This window comes from Oncorhynchus mykiss, chromosome 30, assembly GCF_013265735.2.
Source record: "Oncorhynchus mykiss isolate Arlee chromosome 30, USDA_OmykA_1.1, whole genome shotgun sequence".
In the NCBI taxonomy this organism is placed as follows: Eukaryota; Metazoa; Chordata; class Actinopteri; order Salmoniformes; family Salmonidae; genus Oncorhynchus; species Oncorhynchus mykiss.
Window position 1 is genome coordinate 39890615 of NC_050570.1, and position 13818 is coordinate 39904432.

Consider the following 13818-nt stretch of genomic DNA (forward strand, 5'->3'; position numbering starts at 1 on the left):
AAGATTTCCCAAGCTTTAAACATCCCAAGGAGCACTGTGCAAGCGATAATATTGAAATGGAAGGAGTATCAGACCACTGCAAATCTACCAAGACCTGGCCGTCCCTCTAAACTTTCAGCTCATACAAGGAGAAGACTGATCAGAGATGCAGCCAAGAGGCCCATGATCACTCTGGATGAACTGCAGAGATCTACAGCTGAGGTGGGAGACTCTGTCCATAGGACAACAATCAGTCAGTCGTATATTGCACAAATCTGGCCTTTATGGAAGAGTGGCAAGAAGAAAGCCATTTCTTAAAGATATCCATAAAAAGTGTTGTTTAAAGTTTGCCACAAGCCACCTGGGAGACACACCAAACATGTGGAAGAAGGTGCTCTGGTCAGATGAAACCAAAATTGAACTTTTTGGCAACAATGCAAAACGTTATGTTTGCCGTAAAAGCAACACAGCTCATCACCCTGAACACACCATACCCACTGTCAAACATGGTGGTGGCAGCATCATGGTTTGGGCCTGCTTTTCTTCAGCAGGGACAGGGAAGATGGTTAAAATTGATGGGAAGATGGATGGAGCCAAATACAGGACCATTCTGGAAGAGAACCTGATGGAGTCTGCAAAAGATCTGAGACTGGGACGGATATTTGTCTTCCAACAAGACAATGATCCAAAACATAAAGCAAAATCTACAATAGAATGGTTCAAAAATAAACATATCCAGGTGTTAGAATGGCCAAGTCAAAGTCCAGACCTGAATCCAATCGAGAATCTGTGGAAAGAACTGAAAACTGCTGTTCACAAATGCTCTCCATCCAACCTCACTGAGCTCGAGCTGTTTTGCAAGGAGGAATGGGAAAAAATGTCAGTCTCTCGATGTGCAAAACTGATAGAGACACACCCCAAGCGACTTACAGCTGTAATCGCAGCAAAAGGTGGCGCTACAAAGTATTAACTTAAGGGGGCTGAATAATTTTGCACGCCCAATTTTTCCGTTTTTGATTTGTTAAAAAAGTTTGAAATATCCAATAAATGTCGTTCCCCTTCATGATTGTGTCCCACTTGTTGTTGATTCTTCACAAAAAAATACAGTTTTATATCTTTATGTTTGAAGCCTGAAATGTGGCAAAAGGTCGCAAAGTTCACAAAGTAAAAGTAACTTCAAAGTAACTTCATTTCTCAGAACATCAATAGAATGACGAGTTTCAGAAGAAAGTTATTTGTTTCTGGCTATTTTGAGCCTGTAATCAAACCCGAAAAAGCTGATGCTCCAGATACTCAACCAGTCGAAAGAAGGCCAGTTTTATTGCTTCTTTAATCAGAAAAACAATTTTCAGCTGTGCTAACATAATTACAAAAGGGTTTTCTAATGATCAATTAGCTTTTTAAAATGATAAACTTGGATTAGCTAACACAACGTGCCATTGGAACACAGGAGTGATGGTTGCTGATAATGGGCTTCTGAGCACCTATGTAGATATTCCATCAAAAATCTGCCGTTTCCAGCTACAATAGTCATTTACAACATTACCAATGTCAACACTGTATTTCTGATCAATTTGATGTTATTTTAATGGACAAAATATTTGCTTTTCTTCAAAAAAACAAGGACATTTCTAAGTGACCCCAAACTTTTGAACGGTAGTGTATGTGATGTATATTTAGTATAGTTTTATCTAAAAAGGATATATATATTTTTTTAAATGTTTCACTATTTTTATTTTTATGAAATTCACTGAGGAGGATGGTTCTCCCCTTCCTCCTCTGAGGAGCCTCCTTTGACACACACTTACACTACCACACAAGCATGTACACACACACACACACACACACACACACACACACACACACACACACACACACACACACATCAATAACTCATACTCACACACATCACAGTCAAAGAAACAAAACACACATTGTAACACAGTGATATAATGTCACAAAGCTTCTTTCTCTGTACATGTTTGTAACTTGCTGTGTGTGCTGTTTTGTTTTAAGCAGAGTTTGCCTCGGAGAATGACCACCGGGACTTTGCAGGAGAGCTGGAAGTGTTGTGTAAACTGGGCCAACATCCCAACATCATCAACCTCATAGGAGCCTGTGAAAACAGGGGTGAGCACACCACCTACTGGCCATGCTGGGCAATGCTCTTATTTGATACTATACTAATGTATGGACATTGTAATCTCAAGGGAAGACTTTTAAAGTACTGTATCTCTTTAGGAAACATTTAAATAAATACGTCTGTATTCTTATATGATAGCTATAGTATTCTGATAGTGATTTTAATATTTACATTTGAAACTCTGTTACACTACATTGTGTTAACGTATAGCCTTACTTTATATACGTTTGGACCAAGCTCTGAGCATGACATTTCTATTTCCTAGCCACATCTGACAGTTTTGGGAAATAATTGAATTGCCTGTTTCACTTTGTATAAAGATCTACGATTGATAACATATGGTGGGGAGGAAGTTTAGAGTGGAAAGTACATTACCGGAGATAAAAAAAATTTTTAAAAAAAATATATATATACATCCTACTAAACCACCGTGGTTCTCAAGTAGCCTTGACTCTCTCTCTCTCGCCCTCTCTCTCTCTATACAATTATGATGATTACAGCACAGAACTCGAATTCTATGTCTATGGATTACAGTATGATACTCAGTTAATGCCTTCCTGCCTTGAACATGATATTCTTATGGAGGCACAAATGGAACTGTTAGCGGGCGTAGGTGTGTCTGTGATGGCCAATACAGCACGGCTTGGAACACTGCTCGTCCAATCAGCATCCAGGATCCAAACAACCAGTTTTATAATGACGATCAAAGCACAGGACGAGAATTATATTTCTATGGAATACAGTATGACAATCCATTAATGCCTTCCTACCTCTCCATGGCAAACTTTAATGCAAACGGTGTCTCGCTAAACAACCTTCTCCATACAGTGTACCAGTAAATCATAAACGTTCTTTACTTTCCTCCAACTGCTTCTCTCTACCCGTGTAGGGTACCTGTACATTGCCATTGAGTACGCCCCATATGGAAACCTGCTTGACTTCTTGCGTAAGAGCCGGGTCCTCGAGACAGACCCTGCCTTCGCCAAGGAGCACGGCACTGCCTCCACCCTCACCTCACAACAACTGCTGCAGTTCGCTGTCGACGTGGCCACTGGCATGCACTACCTTAGCGACAAACAGGTAGAGTATACACATGGGCATAGCTGTGGGAAGGAGCAGTGCAGAGGGTGCGGTAGCACCCCCTGAAAAATCAGAATTGTAAAAAATGTATTGAAAAAAAAAAACACACAAAAGTAGTGGACTTGGCCTTTACTAGTCCTGTATTAGTGAACCAGTAAAAAAGGTATATTACCAAACTTGGATATAAACAACATTGGAAACGAATTGGAAACACCCCCCGCAAACTACTTCCCGCGGCTATGCACACAGGTACAGTTGAAGTCGGAAGTTTACATACACTTAGGTTCGAGTCACTAAAGCTTGTTTTTCAATCACTCCACAATTTTATTGTTAACAAACTATAGTTTTGGCAAGTCGGTGATGACATTTACTTTGTGCATGGCACAAGTCATTTTTGCAACAATTGTTTACAGACAGATTTTTTCACTTATAATTCACTGTATCACAATTCCAGTGGGTCAAACGTTTACATACACTAGTTGACTGTGCCTTTAAACAACTTGTAAACTTCTAGAAAATTATGTCATGGCTTTAGAAGCTTCTGATAGGCTAATTGACATAATTTGAGTCAATTGGAGGTGTACCTGTGGATGTATTTCAAGATCCTACATTCAAACTCAGTGCCTCTTTGCTGGACATCCTGGGACAATCAAAAGAAATCAGTCAAGACCTCAGACCTCCACAAGTTTGGTTCATCCTTGGGAGCAATTTCCAAATGCCTGAAAGTACCACATTCATCTATACAAACAATAGTACGCAAGTATAAACACCATGGGACCACACAGCCGTCATACTGCTCAGGAAGGAGATGCATTCTGTCTGCTAGAGATGAACGTACTTTGGTACGAAAAGTGCAAATCAATCACAGAACAACAGCAAAGGACCTTGTGAAGATGCTAGAGGAAACCGGTACAAAAGTATCTATAGCCACAGTAAAACGAGTCCTATATCGACATAACCTGAAAGGCTGCTCAGCAAGGAAGAAGCCACTGCTCCAAAAACCGCCATGAAAAAAGCCAGACTACGGTTTGCAACTGCACATGGGGACAAAGATCGTACTTTTTGGAGAAATGTCCTTTGGTCTGATGAAACAAAAATAGAACTGTTTGGCCATAATGGCCATCGTTATGTTCGGAGGAAAAAGGGGGAAGCTTGCAAGACAAAGAACACCATCCCAACCATTAAGCACGGGGGTGGCAGCATCATGTTGTGGGGGTGCTTTGCTGCAGGAAGGACTGGTGCACTTCACAAAATAGATGGCTTCATGAGGTAGGAAAACAATGACCCCAAGCATACTTCCAAAGTTGTGGCAAAATGGCTTAAGGACATCAAAGTCAATGTATTGGAGTGGCCATCTGTGGGAAGAACTGAAAAACCGTGTGCGAGCAAGGAGGCCTACAAACCTGACTCAGTTACACCAGCTCTGTCAGGAGGAATGGGCCAAAATGCACCCAACTTATTGTGGGAAGCTTGTGGATATGCCTGTGAACTCTAAGTTGTGTCCTTGAGTTGGGAGGGTGGTTGCCAATTCTATGTTGTTTAAATCCAAGTTTGGTAGTATCCTTCTTTTTTTTTTTTACAGCAATGCTATTCAATACACAAATGATTGATACATATGACAGGGAATCTACAGGATCCTACATCAATGTAGATTTCCTCTCAGCATAAATTCATATGATATTCCCAGATGTGAGCTTCATATTTTCACCCTCTCCTCTCTCTCTCTCTCTCTAGTTCATCCACAGAGACCTGGCAGCGAGGAACGTTTTAGTGGGAGACAACCTAGTGGCCAAGATAGCAGACTTCGGTCTGTCCCGAGGGGAGGAGGTCTACGTCAAAAAGACCATGGTGGGAGCTCAGTCACATACAGCACAGCGCATTAAGGAACAATAGCTAGGATTCTAGTGTGTATCATCATTGGTCAGCCAACATCAAGTAGCCCATTCTGAAGAGAATGTGAAAATATTGCACGGTGCCTCACACAAGAGCACTTGTGTGCATTTGGACACAGAAGCTACATTTTTATATTTGTCTCTTTACTCCAGCATTTTGGATTTGAGATGAAATGTTTAATATGAGCCGACGATACAGATCATCACCTTTCATTTGAGGGTATTTTCATGCGTATCTGTTGTACCATTTAGAAATTAAATCACTTTATGCATCTAGTCCCGCCTTTTGAAGAAGTCCAAAGTATTTGGACAAATTCACTTAGTGTATTCAAGTAGTCAAAAGTGTAGTATTTGTTCCTATATTCCTAGCACACAATGATCTATGCCTCTAACTTTCTCACTTGTCATTACTCACAATTCAGCCATGATTATCCATAACCACATTAATGTAGAAGTGTTCAGAAACATCTTCTATTCTTACTTACAATAAAATGGACTCCAAAATGACACATTATTCACCATTTTGTTGCTATTTGATCAAATATAATCCGAAAGACAACAACAAAAAAAACTGCAAATGTATCCAATGAGTTTGTGGAGTCACGAGCTTTGATGTAGTCATTGAGTGCAAAGAATATGGGACCAAATACTAAACCTTTTGAAAAACATTGCTGGAGTATAGAGCCAAATGCTAAAATGTTGCTTTACTGTCCAAATACTGTACATGTGGAGGGGAGAGTATGTCAGAAATGGGAAATAAGTCTGACATAAAAGTATCAACTGAAGAGGGCAGTAGTGTGTTTGACATGGCAACAAGTTACCTTACAAGTCCAATGTTCCCTTACAGCTAGCGATGAGAAGAGAGAAGCACAGGACTTGGACCATTATAATTCTGTACCAGACATACTTCATACTGTCAGTTAAAACCAAATTTTACAACTGAATTATACCACGTTTTCCAATGGGATGTCTTGGCTTTTTCTCTTTGTGCTGCAGGGGAGGTTGCCAGTGCGTTGGATGGCGATAGAGTCCCTAAACTACAGTGTGTACACCATCAAGAGTGACGTGTGAGTATCTGACTGGGAAACGTATATTCAACTATACTGAACAAAAATATAAACGCAACATGTAAAGTGTTGGTCCCGTGTTTCATGAGCTGAAATAAAAGATCCCAGAAATGTTCCATACGCACAAAAAACGTATTTCTCTCAAATTTTGTGCACAACATTTGATTACATCCCTGTTAGTCAGCATTTCTCCTTTGTCAAGACAATCCATCCACCTGACAAGTGTGGCATATAAAGAAGCTTATTCAACAGCATGATCAATACACAGGTGCATCTTGTGTTGTAAACCTTAAAAGGCCACTCTAAAATGTGCAGTTTTGTCACACAACACAATGCCACAGATGTGCCAAGTTTTTAGGGAGCGTGCAATTGGTATGCTGACAGCAGTAATGTCCACCAGAGGTATTGCCAGAGAATTTAATGTTCGTTTCTCTACCATAAGCCGCCTACAACGTTTTAGAAAATTTAGCAGTACACTCAACCAACCTCACAACCACAAACGTTGTGTAACCACACCAGCCCAGGACCTCCACATCCAGCTTCTTCACCTGCGGGATTATCTGAGACCAGCCACCCGGACAAACTGTCAGAAACCGTCTCAGGGAAGCTCATCTGCGTGCTCCTCGTTCTCACCAGGGTCTTGACCTGACTGCAGTTCGGCTTCGTAACTGACTTCAGTGGGCAAAGGCTCACATTAGATAGCCACTGGCACGCTGGAGAAGTATGCTCTTCACGGATGAATCCAGGTTTCAATTGTACCGTTTTAGATGGCAGACAGCGTGTGTGGCGTCATGTGTGCGAGCGGTTTGCTCATATCAACGTTGTGAACAGAGTGCCCCATGTTGGCAGTGGGGTTAGGGTATGGGCAGGCATAAGCTAAGGACAATGATCACAATTGCATACATTTCACCCATTGAGCATGTTTGGGATGCTCTGGATCGACGTGTACGACAGCGTGTTCCAATTCCAGCCAATATCCAGAAACTTTGCACAGCCATTGAAGAGGAGTGGGACAACATTCCACAGGCCACAATCAACTGATCAACTCTATGTGAGGTGGTCACACCAGATACTGACTGGTTTTCTGATCCATGCCCATACCTTCTTTTTTAAAGGTATCTGTGACCAACAGATGCATATCTGTTTTCCCAATCATGTGAAATCCATAGATGAATTTATTTCAATTGACTGATTTCCTTATATGAACTGTATCTCAGTAAAATCTTTGAAATTGTTGCATGTTGCGTTTATACTGTATTTTTGTTCAGTATAGAACAGATCTTTTAATTTATCTTTAGACACTTATGCCATGTCTTACACAGCTAAGGGCTAGAAGAAAATACAATGCCAGCAGTCACATCATTTCGCTCTCTCTCTCTTCCCGGCTGTCCAGAACAACAAATAATGTTCCCCTCCATTCTCCTCCCCCCCAGCCGATGGTGAACTGCTAATTTAGTGCAGAGGAACTGATAACAGAACCCAGGGAGCCTAGAGGCATGGCCGGCCCACTCATTAGGCAGGATTAGGATTAGGTTTTTTAGGTGAGCGCTGATGCCACCCTGTGATAAGCAGTGGCCCACTTTGTCAAAGGCAGGGGCGCAAAGTATTTTGCTTTGTCCATTCCCAGCCATTCCCAGCTCTCCTCTCCAGGCTGCTGTTCTGTCAAAGAAAAAAATAAACTCTAACAGAAATCACCTAGCAGATCGGAGGATGTGATAGAACGAGTATTGTGGCCTTTTCTGTCATCTACAGGCTGGAGATAAAAATGTGTGACAAGGTAATGAGACGGGACACTTTTGACACCGTGCCGGTTTCTCCCATCAAATAGCCAAACCTAAAATGGCGCCCAATCAACAAAAACAAATGTGCTGTCATGTTAACAAACAATATATCCTAAAAACAGGACTGGTCAAAGTAGAGTGAACAATATGGAAACGGAACGTTACAACTGTTGTCAATGAGTTTCACCCCGTTGTCATGATAAGTGGTTTCAAGTTTGCATCTGTACATTTTGGACAAGCTGATCGTAGCAAAAAAGAAAATAGGCCCGACTTCTGCATTTCCTTCTATGTAAACACATTGCAAATAGGCTCACGATAACTCCTGATAAAGTTGGGGAGCTGATATTCAGAGCTTAAATAACCACATTGATTAGTAACAGGAATCAGGACTAATGAAGCCAATGCAACAGCTTGTTTTACAAATGGTTGGCCTACTACATGGATGGGAGTTCATAAAATTCCATAGTGAGCGACATGGATGGGCACTACACCACAGTAAGCACAAGTCAATATCTTTTTGGGGTGTTTTACAAATGTTTGGCCTACCACATAGACGGGCATTCATAAAATGTTATTTCAGTCAAGCTGTAAGCACGGACCAACACTGACGCTTTTTGGATGTCCTTTTTTTGGTGCTGACCGGCCTTGATTTCTACATCCATGGTGGCTGGTTTTTGGTCTGGTCCGTACCACATCTGAGCCAGTCGTAGACGTTTATGTTTGGTTCAGATTCTTTCCGGTCTGGACCAGCCTTGACTTGGCCCAAACATAGATGTCTCTAAATGACGTATTTTCAACTTTCATTCAGAATCAAAAAGGAACCTGATTTCAATGTCCGGAAGATACAAATTTTCAACATCTGGAAAATACGTATTTTCTACTTTCATTCAGAACTTAAAATGAACCTAACTTCATTGTCTGGAAAATATGTATTTTAGACGTCTTTGACTTCATTTTGCTTACTGGGACATTTTTAGTTTTGCAGGGGCACATATTTTGGTCTTAAATAGGGGGGCACAATGGCAAGGAGCCTGCCAAGAGGAGCATAGTGGAGCGGCCACACTACCACATAGAGCCTGTCAAACACAGACTATTTATACCCGAATCAGAATTGACTGGAAGGCCTGAGGACAGCTACAGGAAGTGGAACGAACAAGGCTGGTTAGGTTAGCAAAGAGGAGAGACGTTTCTGTAGTAAATCAAATCAAATCAAATCAAATTTATTTATATAGCCCTTCGTACATCAGCTGATATCTCAAAGTGCTGTACAGAAACCCAGCCTAAAACCCCAAACAGCAAGCAATGCAGGTGTAGAAGCATGGTGGCTAGGAAAAACTCCCTAGAAAGGCCAAAACCTAGGAAGAAACCTAGAGAGGAACCAGGCTATGTGGGGTGGCCAGTCCTCTTCTGGCTGTGCCGGGTGGAGATTATAACAGAACATGGCCAAGATGTTCAAATGTTCATAAATGACCAGCATGGTCGAATAATAATAAGGCAGAACAGTTGAAACTGGAGCAGCAGCACGGCCAGGTGGACTGGGGACAGCAAGGAGTCATCATGTCAGGTATTCCTGGGGCATGGTCCTAGGGCTCAGGTCCTCCGAGAGAGAGAAAGAAAGAGAGAATTAGAGAGAGCATATGTGGGATGGCCAGTTCTCTTCTGGCTGTGCCGGGTGGAGATTATAACAGAACATGGCCAAGATGTTCAAATGTTCATAAATGACCAGCATGGTCAAATAATAATAAGGCAGAACAGTTGAAACTGGAGCAGCAGCACGGCCAGGTGGACTGGGGACAGCAAGGAGTCATCATGTCAGGTAGTCCTGGGGCATGGTCCTAGGGCTCAGGTCCTCCGAGAGAGAGAAAGAAAGAGAGAAGGAGAGAAATAGAGAACGCACACTTAGATTCACACAGGACACCGAATAGGACAGGAGAAGTACTCCAGATATAATAAACTGACCCTAGCCCCCCGACACATAAAATACTGCAGCATAAATACTGGAGGCTGAGACAGGATGGGTCAGGAGACACAGTGGCCCCATCCGAGGACACCCCCGGACAGGGCCAAACAGGAAGGATATAACCCCACCCACTTTGCCAAAGCACAGACCCCACACCACTAGAGGGATATCTTCAACCACCAACTTACCATCCTGAGACAAGGCTGAGTATAGCCCACAAAGACCTCCGCCACGGCACAACCCAAGGGGGGGGGGGGGGGGGGTGGCGCCAACCCAGACAGGATGACCACATCAGTGAATCAACCCACTCAGGTGACGCACCCCCTCCAGGGACGGCATGAGAGAGCCCCAGTAAGCCAGTGACTCAGCCCCTGTAATAGGGTTAGAGGCAGAGAATCCCAGTGGAAAGAGGGGAACCGGCCAGGCAGAGACAGCAAGGGCGGTTCGTTGCTCCAGAGCCTTTCCGTTCACCTTCCCACTCCTGGGCCAGACTACACTCAATCAAATCAGCCCTTGCTTTGACAGGAAGCCAGTGTAGAGAGGCTAGCACTGGAGTAATATGATCAAATTTTTTGGTTCTAGTCAGGATTCTAGCAGCCGTATTTAGCACTAACTGAAGCCGGAAAGTAGAGCATTGCAGTAGTCTAACCTAGAAGTGACAAAAGCATGGATTAATTTTTCTGCATCATTTTTGGACAGAAAGTTTCTGATTTTTGCAATGTTACGTAGATGGAAAAAAGCTGTCCTTGAAATGGTCTTGATATGTTCTTCAAAAGAGAGATCAGGGTCCAGAGTAACGCCGAGGTCCTTCACAGTTTTATTTGACACGACTGTACAACCATTAAGATTAATTGTCAGATTCAACAGAAGATCTCTTTGTTTCTTGGGACCTAGAACAAGCATCTCTGTTTTGTCTGAGTTTAAAAGTAGAAAGTTTGCAGCCATCCACTTCCTTATGTCTGAAACACATGCTTCTAGCAAGGGCAATTTTGGGGCTTCACCATGTTTCATTGAAATGTACAGCTGTGTGTCATCCGCATAGCAGTGAAAGTTAACATTATGTTTTCGAATAACATCCCCAAGAGGTAAAATATATAGTGAAAACAATAGTGGTCCTAAAACGGAACCTTGAGGAACACCGAAATTTACAGTTGATTTGTCAGAGGACAAACCATTCACAACTAGTAAACATGTTGTTAACAAGCTAGCTGCAGCACTGTGTGTGTGTGTGTGTGTGTGTGTGTTGAGCCTTGTGTTGAAGAGAGCAAAGGCACTAATTTGGTGACACACCACAGAATATAAACAAAGATAACCAGACCGCTACTCTGTGTTTATGTTCTAGAGAAAGGTAGAGCGAGAGAGAGAGAGAGAAAGAGAGCAAGCGATAGAGGGAGAGCAGAAGAGATTGTTTACCTCAAGCTGAGTCAATGGGTTCATCATTGTATTTGTACAGAGTGACTGGCAGTTAACTGATTAACTTGCAGTGAGTTGGCTACATTGTCTTGTTAGTTGACAATCACATAGTCAGATGGTGGCTCTGTACAGATAGTGAAGAGTACTTGTTGTTTCTCTCTCTGCTTTTACAGTTGTGAGGCTGCTCTAAAGTCCTCTGCTTTTACTAGGATGCGTTTACATTTCGTGCTATTACAAAATTATTCGGCATCAGTCAGTTGCATTCTCAAGCTAATGTAAAAATATGTCATTAACATATATAAATAATTGAATTACAAGGCCACTAACTGTTCAATATCACTTAGCTCTTCCTCATTCTCTTCCTATATTTTCCCTCTCTTTCCACTCCCTCTTTCTTTTTCTCAGGTGGTCTTTTGGTGTACTTCTATGGGAGATAGTGAGTTTAGGTAAGTTGACGTATAGTGATGCTGTGCGAATGTTGTACATATTATTAAATGAGGAATAGTAATAGTCCATATTCCTAGCAATGTGGGTTGTCACAGTGAGAAAATATATAACCAGTTCCCCCACAGCTTTCACACCAGAGCGAGAGGGGGAAGGTTCCCCAGCTGAGAGTTAACAGAGTAGGCATGCACAGAGAGTCAGCAGGACATCCCCCCTCACTCTGGGAAATATACTGTATCACATGAAAGGAAACATCTACTTTGCATGCCCGCCTGATGATGATGATGATGATGATGATGACAATCATGACCATGACAAAGAATGACTAAGACAAAGATGAGTCAATCAACTCCTTTCTCTGTGTCATTGTATCAACGTAAAAGTGACCCGTTCCCCCTGTTCTCTCTTTGTGTATCAGGTGGTACTCCTTACTGTGGGATGACCTGTGCTGAGCTCTATGAGAAACTCCCTCAGAGCTACAGGATGGAACAGCCCAGGAACTGTGACGACGAAGTGTAAGTGATGACCTGTGCTTGGACCTGTGTGTTTGTGTGTGAGAGAGAGGGAGGGAGGGGGTGTGTATATGTGTATACTGTTTGCGTGCACCGTTATAGCTGGTTCATTGTTTATTTTTTTTCAGGTATGAGTTAATGAGGCAGTGCTGGAGAGACCGGCCGCATGAGAGACCTCCTTTCTCTCAGATCTCTGTACAGCTCAACAGGATGCAGGAGGCCAGGAAGGTAAGGAGACATTCACCTACAGTTTCACTTAGGACTCATATTTTCAATAAGCTAGCAATTCCCTGATCTATCCCATAGGGCACAGAGGTAACCTGGTTCCAGACCTGTTTGTGTTGTCTTTCAGGAGTTGGCTGAGAGGGTCCTAGTTAGATAGAATTCCTCTTCAAATTGCATTCCTCACCCTAGTTCTCTAAATCATTCTACAGTCGTGGCCAAAAGTTGAGAATGACACACATATTAATTTTCCCAAATTCTGCTGCCTCAGTTTGTATGATGGCAATTTGCATATACTCTAGAATGTTATGAAGAGTGATCAGATGAATTGCAATCAATTGCAAAGTCCCTCTTTGCCATGCAAATGAACTGAATCCCCCAAAAAACATTTCCACTTCATTTCAGCCCAGCCACAAAAGGACCATCTGAAATCATGTCAGTGATTCTCTCGCTAACACAGGTGTGAGTGTTGATGAGGACAAGGCTGGAGATCACTCTGTTATGCTGATTAAGTTCAAATAACAGACTGGATGCTTCAAAAGGAGGGTGGTGCTTGGAATCATTGTTCTTCCTCTGTCAATCATGGTTACCTGCAAGGAAACACGTGCCGTCATCATTGCTTTACACAAAAAGGGCTTCACAGTCAAGGATATTACTGCCAGTAAGATTGCACCTAAATCAACCATTTATCGGATCATCAAGAACTTCAAGGAGAGCGGTTCAATTGTTGTGAAAAAGGCTTCAGGGCACCCAAGAAAGTCCAGCAAGCGCCAGGACCGTCTCCTAATGTTGATTCATCTGCGGGATCAGGGCACCACCAGTATAGAGCTTGCTCAGGAATGGCAGGAGGAAGGTGTGAGTGCATCTACATGCACAGTGAGGTGAAGAATTTTGGAGGATGGCCTGGTGTCAAGAAGGGCAGCAAAGAAGTCACTTCTCTCCAGGAAAAACCTTTCTGCAAAAGGTTCAGGGATTGGACTGCTGAGGACTGGGGTGAAGTCATTTTCTCTGATGAATCCCCTTTCCGATTGTTTGGTGCATCCGGAAAAAAGCTTGTCCTGGAGAAGACAAGGTGAGCACTACCATCATTCCTGTGTCATGCCAACAGTAAAGCATCCTGAGACCATTTATGCGTGGGGTTGCTTCTCAGCCAAGGGGGTGGGCTCACTCACAATCTTGCCTAAGAACACAGCCATGAATAAAGAATGGTACCAACATGTCCTCAGAGAGGAACTTCTCCCAACCATCCAGGAACAGTTTCCAGCATGATGGAGCACCTTGCCATAAGGCAAAAGTGATAACTAAGTGGCTCAGGGAACAAAATA

The 13818-nt window shown here is 42.6% G+C and overlaps 1 protein-coding gene across 2 annotated transcripts in view; it reads left to right on the forward strand.

Moving 5' to 3' along the window:
- Positions 1-13818, forward strand: part of LOC110521820 (tyrosine-protein kinase receptor Tie-1) — a 28474-nt gene that overhangs the window by 12770 nt on the left and 1886 nt on the right. Inside the window, exons 16-22 of one of the 2 annotated variants that reach the window (XM_036968777.1) lie at positions 1996-2109; positions 3012-3202; positions 4937-5050; positions 6091-6161; positions 11721-11761; positions 12178-12274; positions 12400-12499. In XM_036968777.1, coding sequence (XP_036824672.1) covers positions 1996-2109; positions 3012-3202; positions 4937-5050; positions 6091-6161; positions 11721-11761; positions 12178-12274; positions 12400-12499 — 728 coding nt within the window. The remainder of the gene's footprint in view (positions 1-1995; positions 2110-3011; positions 3203-4936; positions 5051-6090; positions 6162-11720; positions 11762-12177; positions 12275-12399; positions 12500-13818) is intronic. The other variant, XM_036968778.1, reaches the window with a different exon arrangement.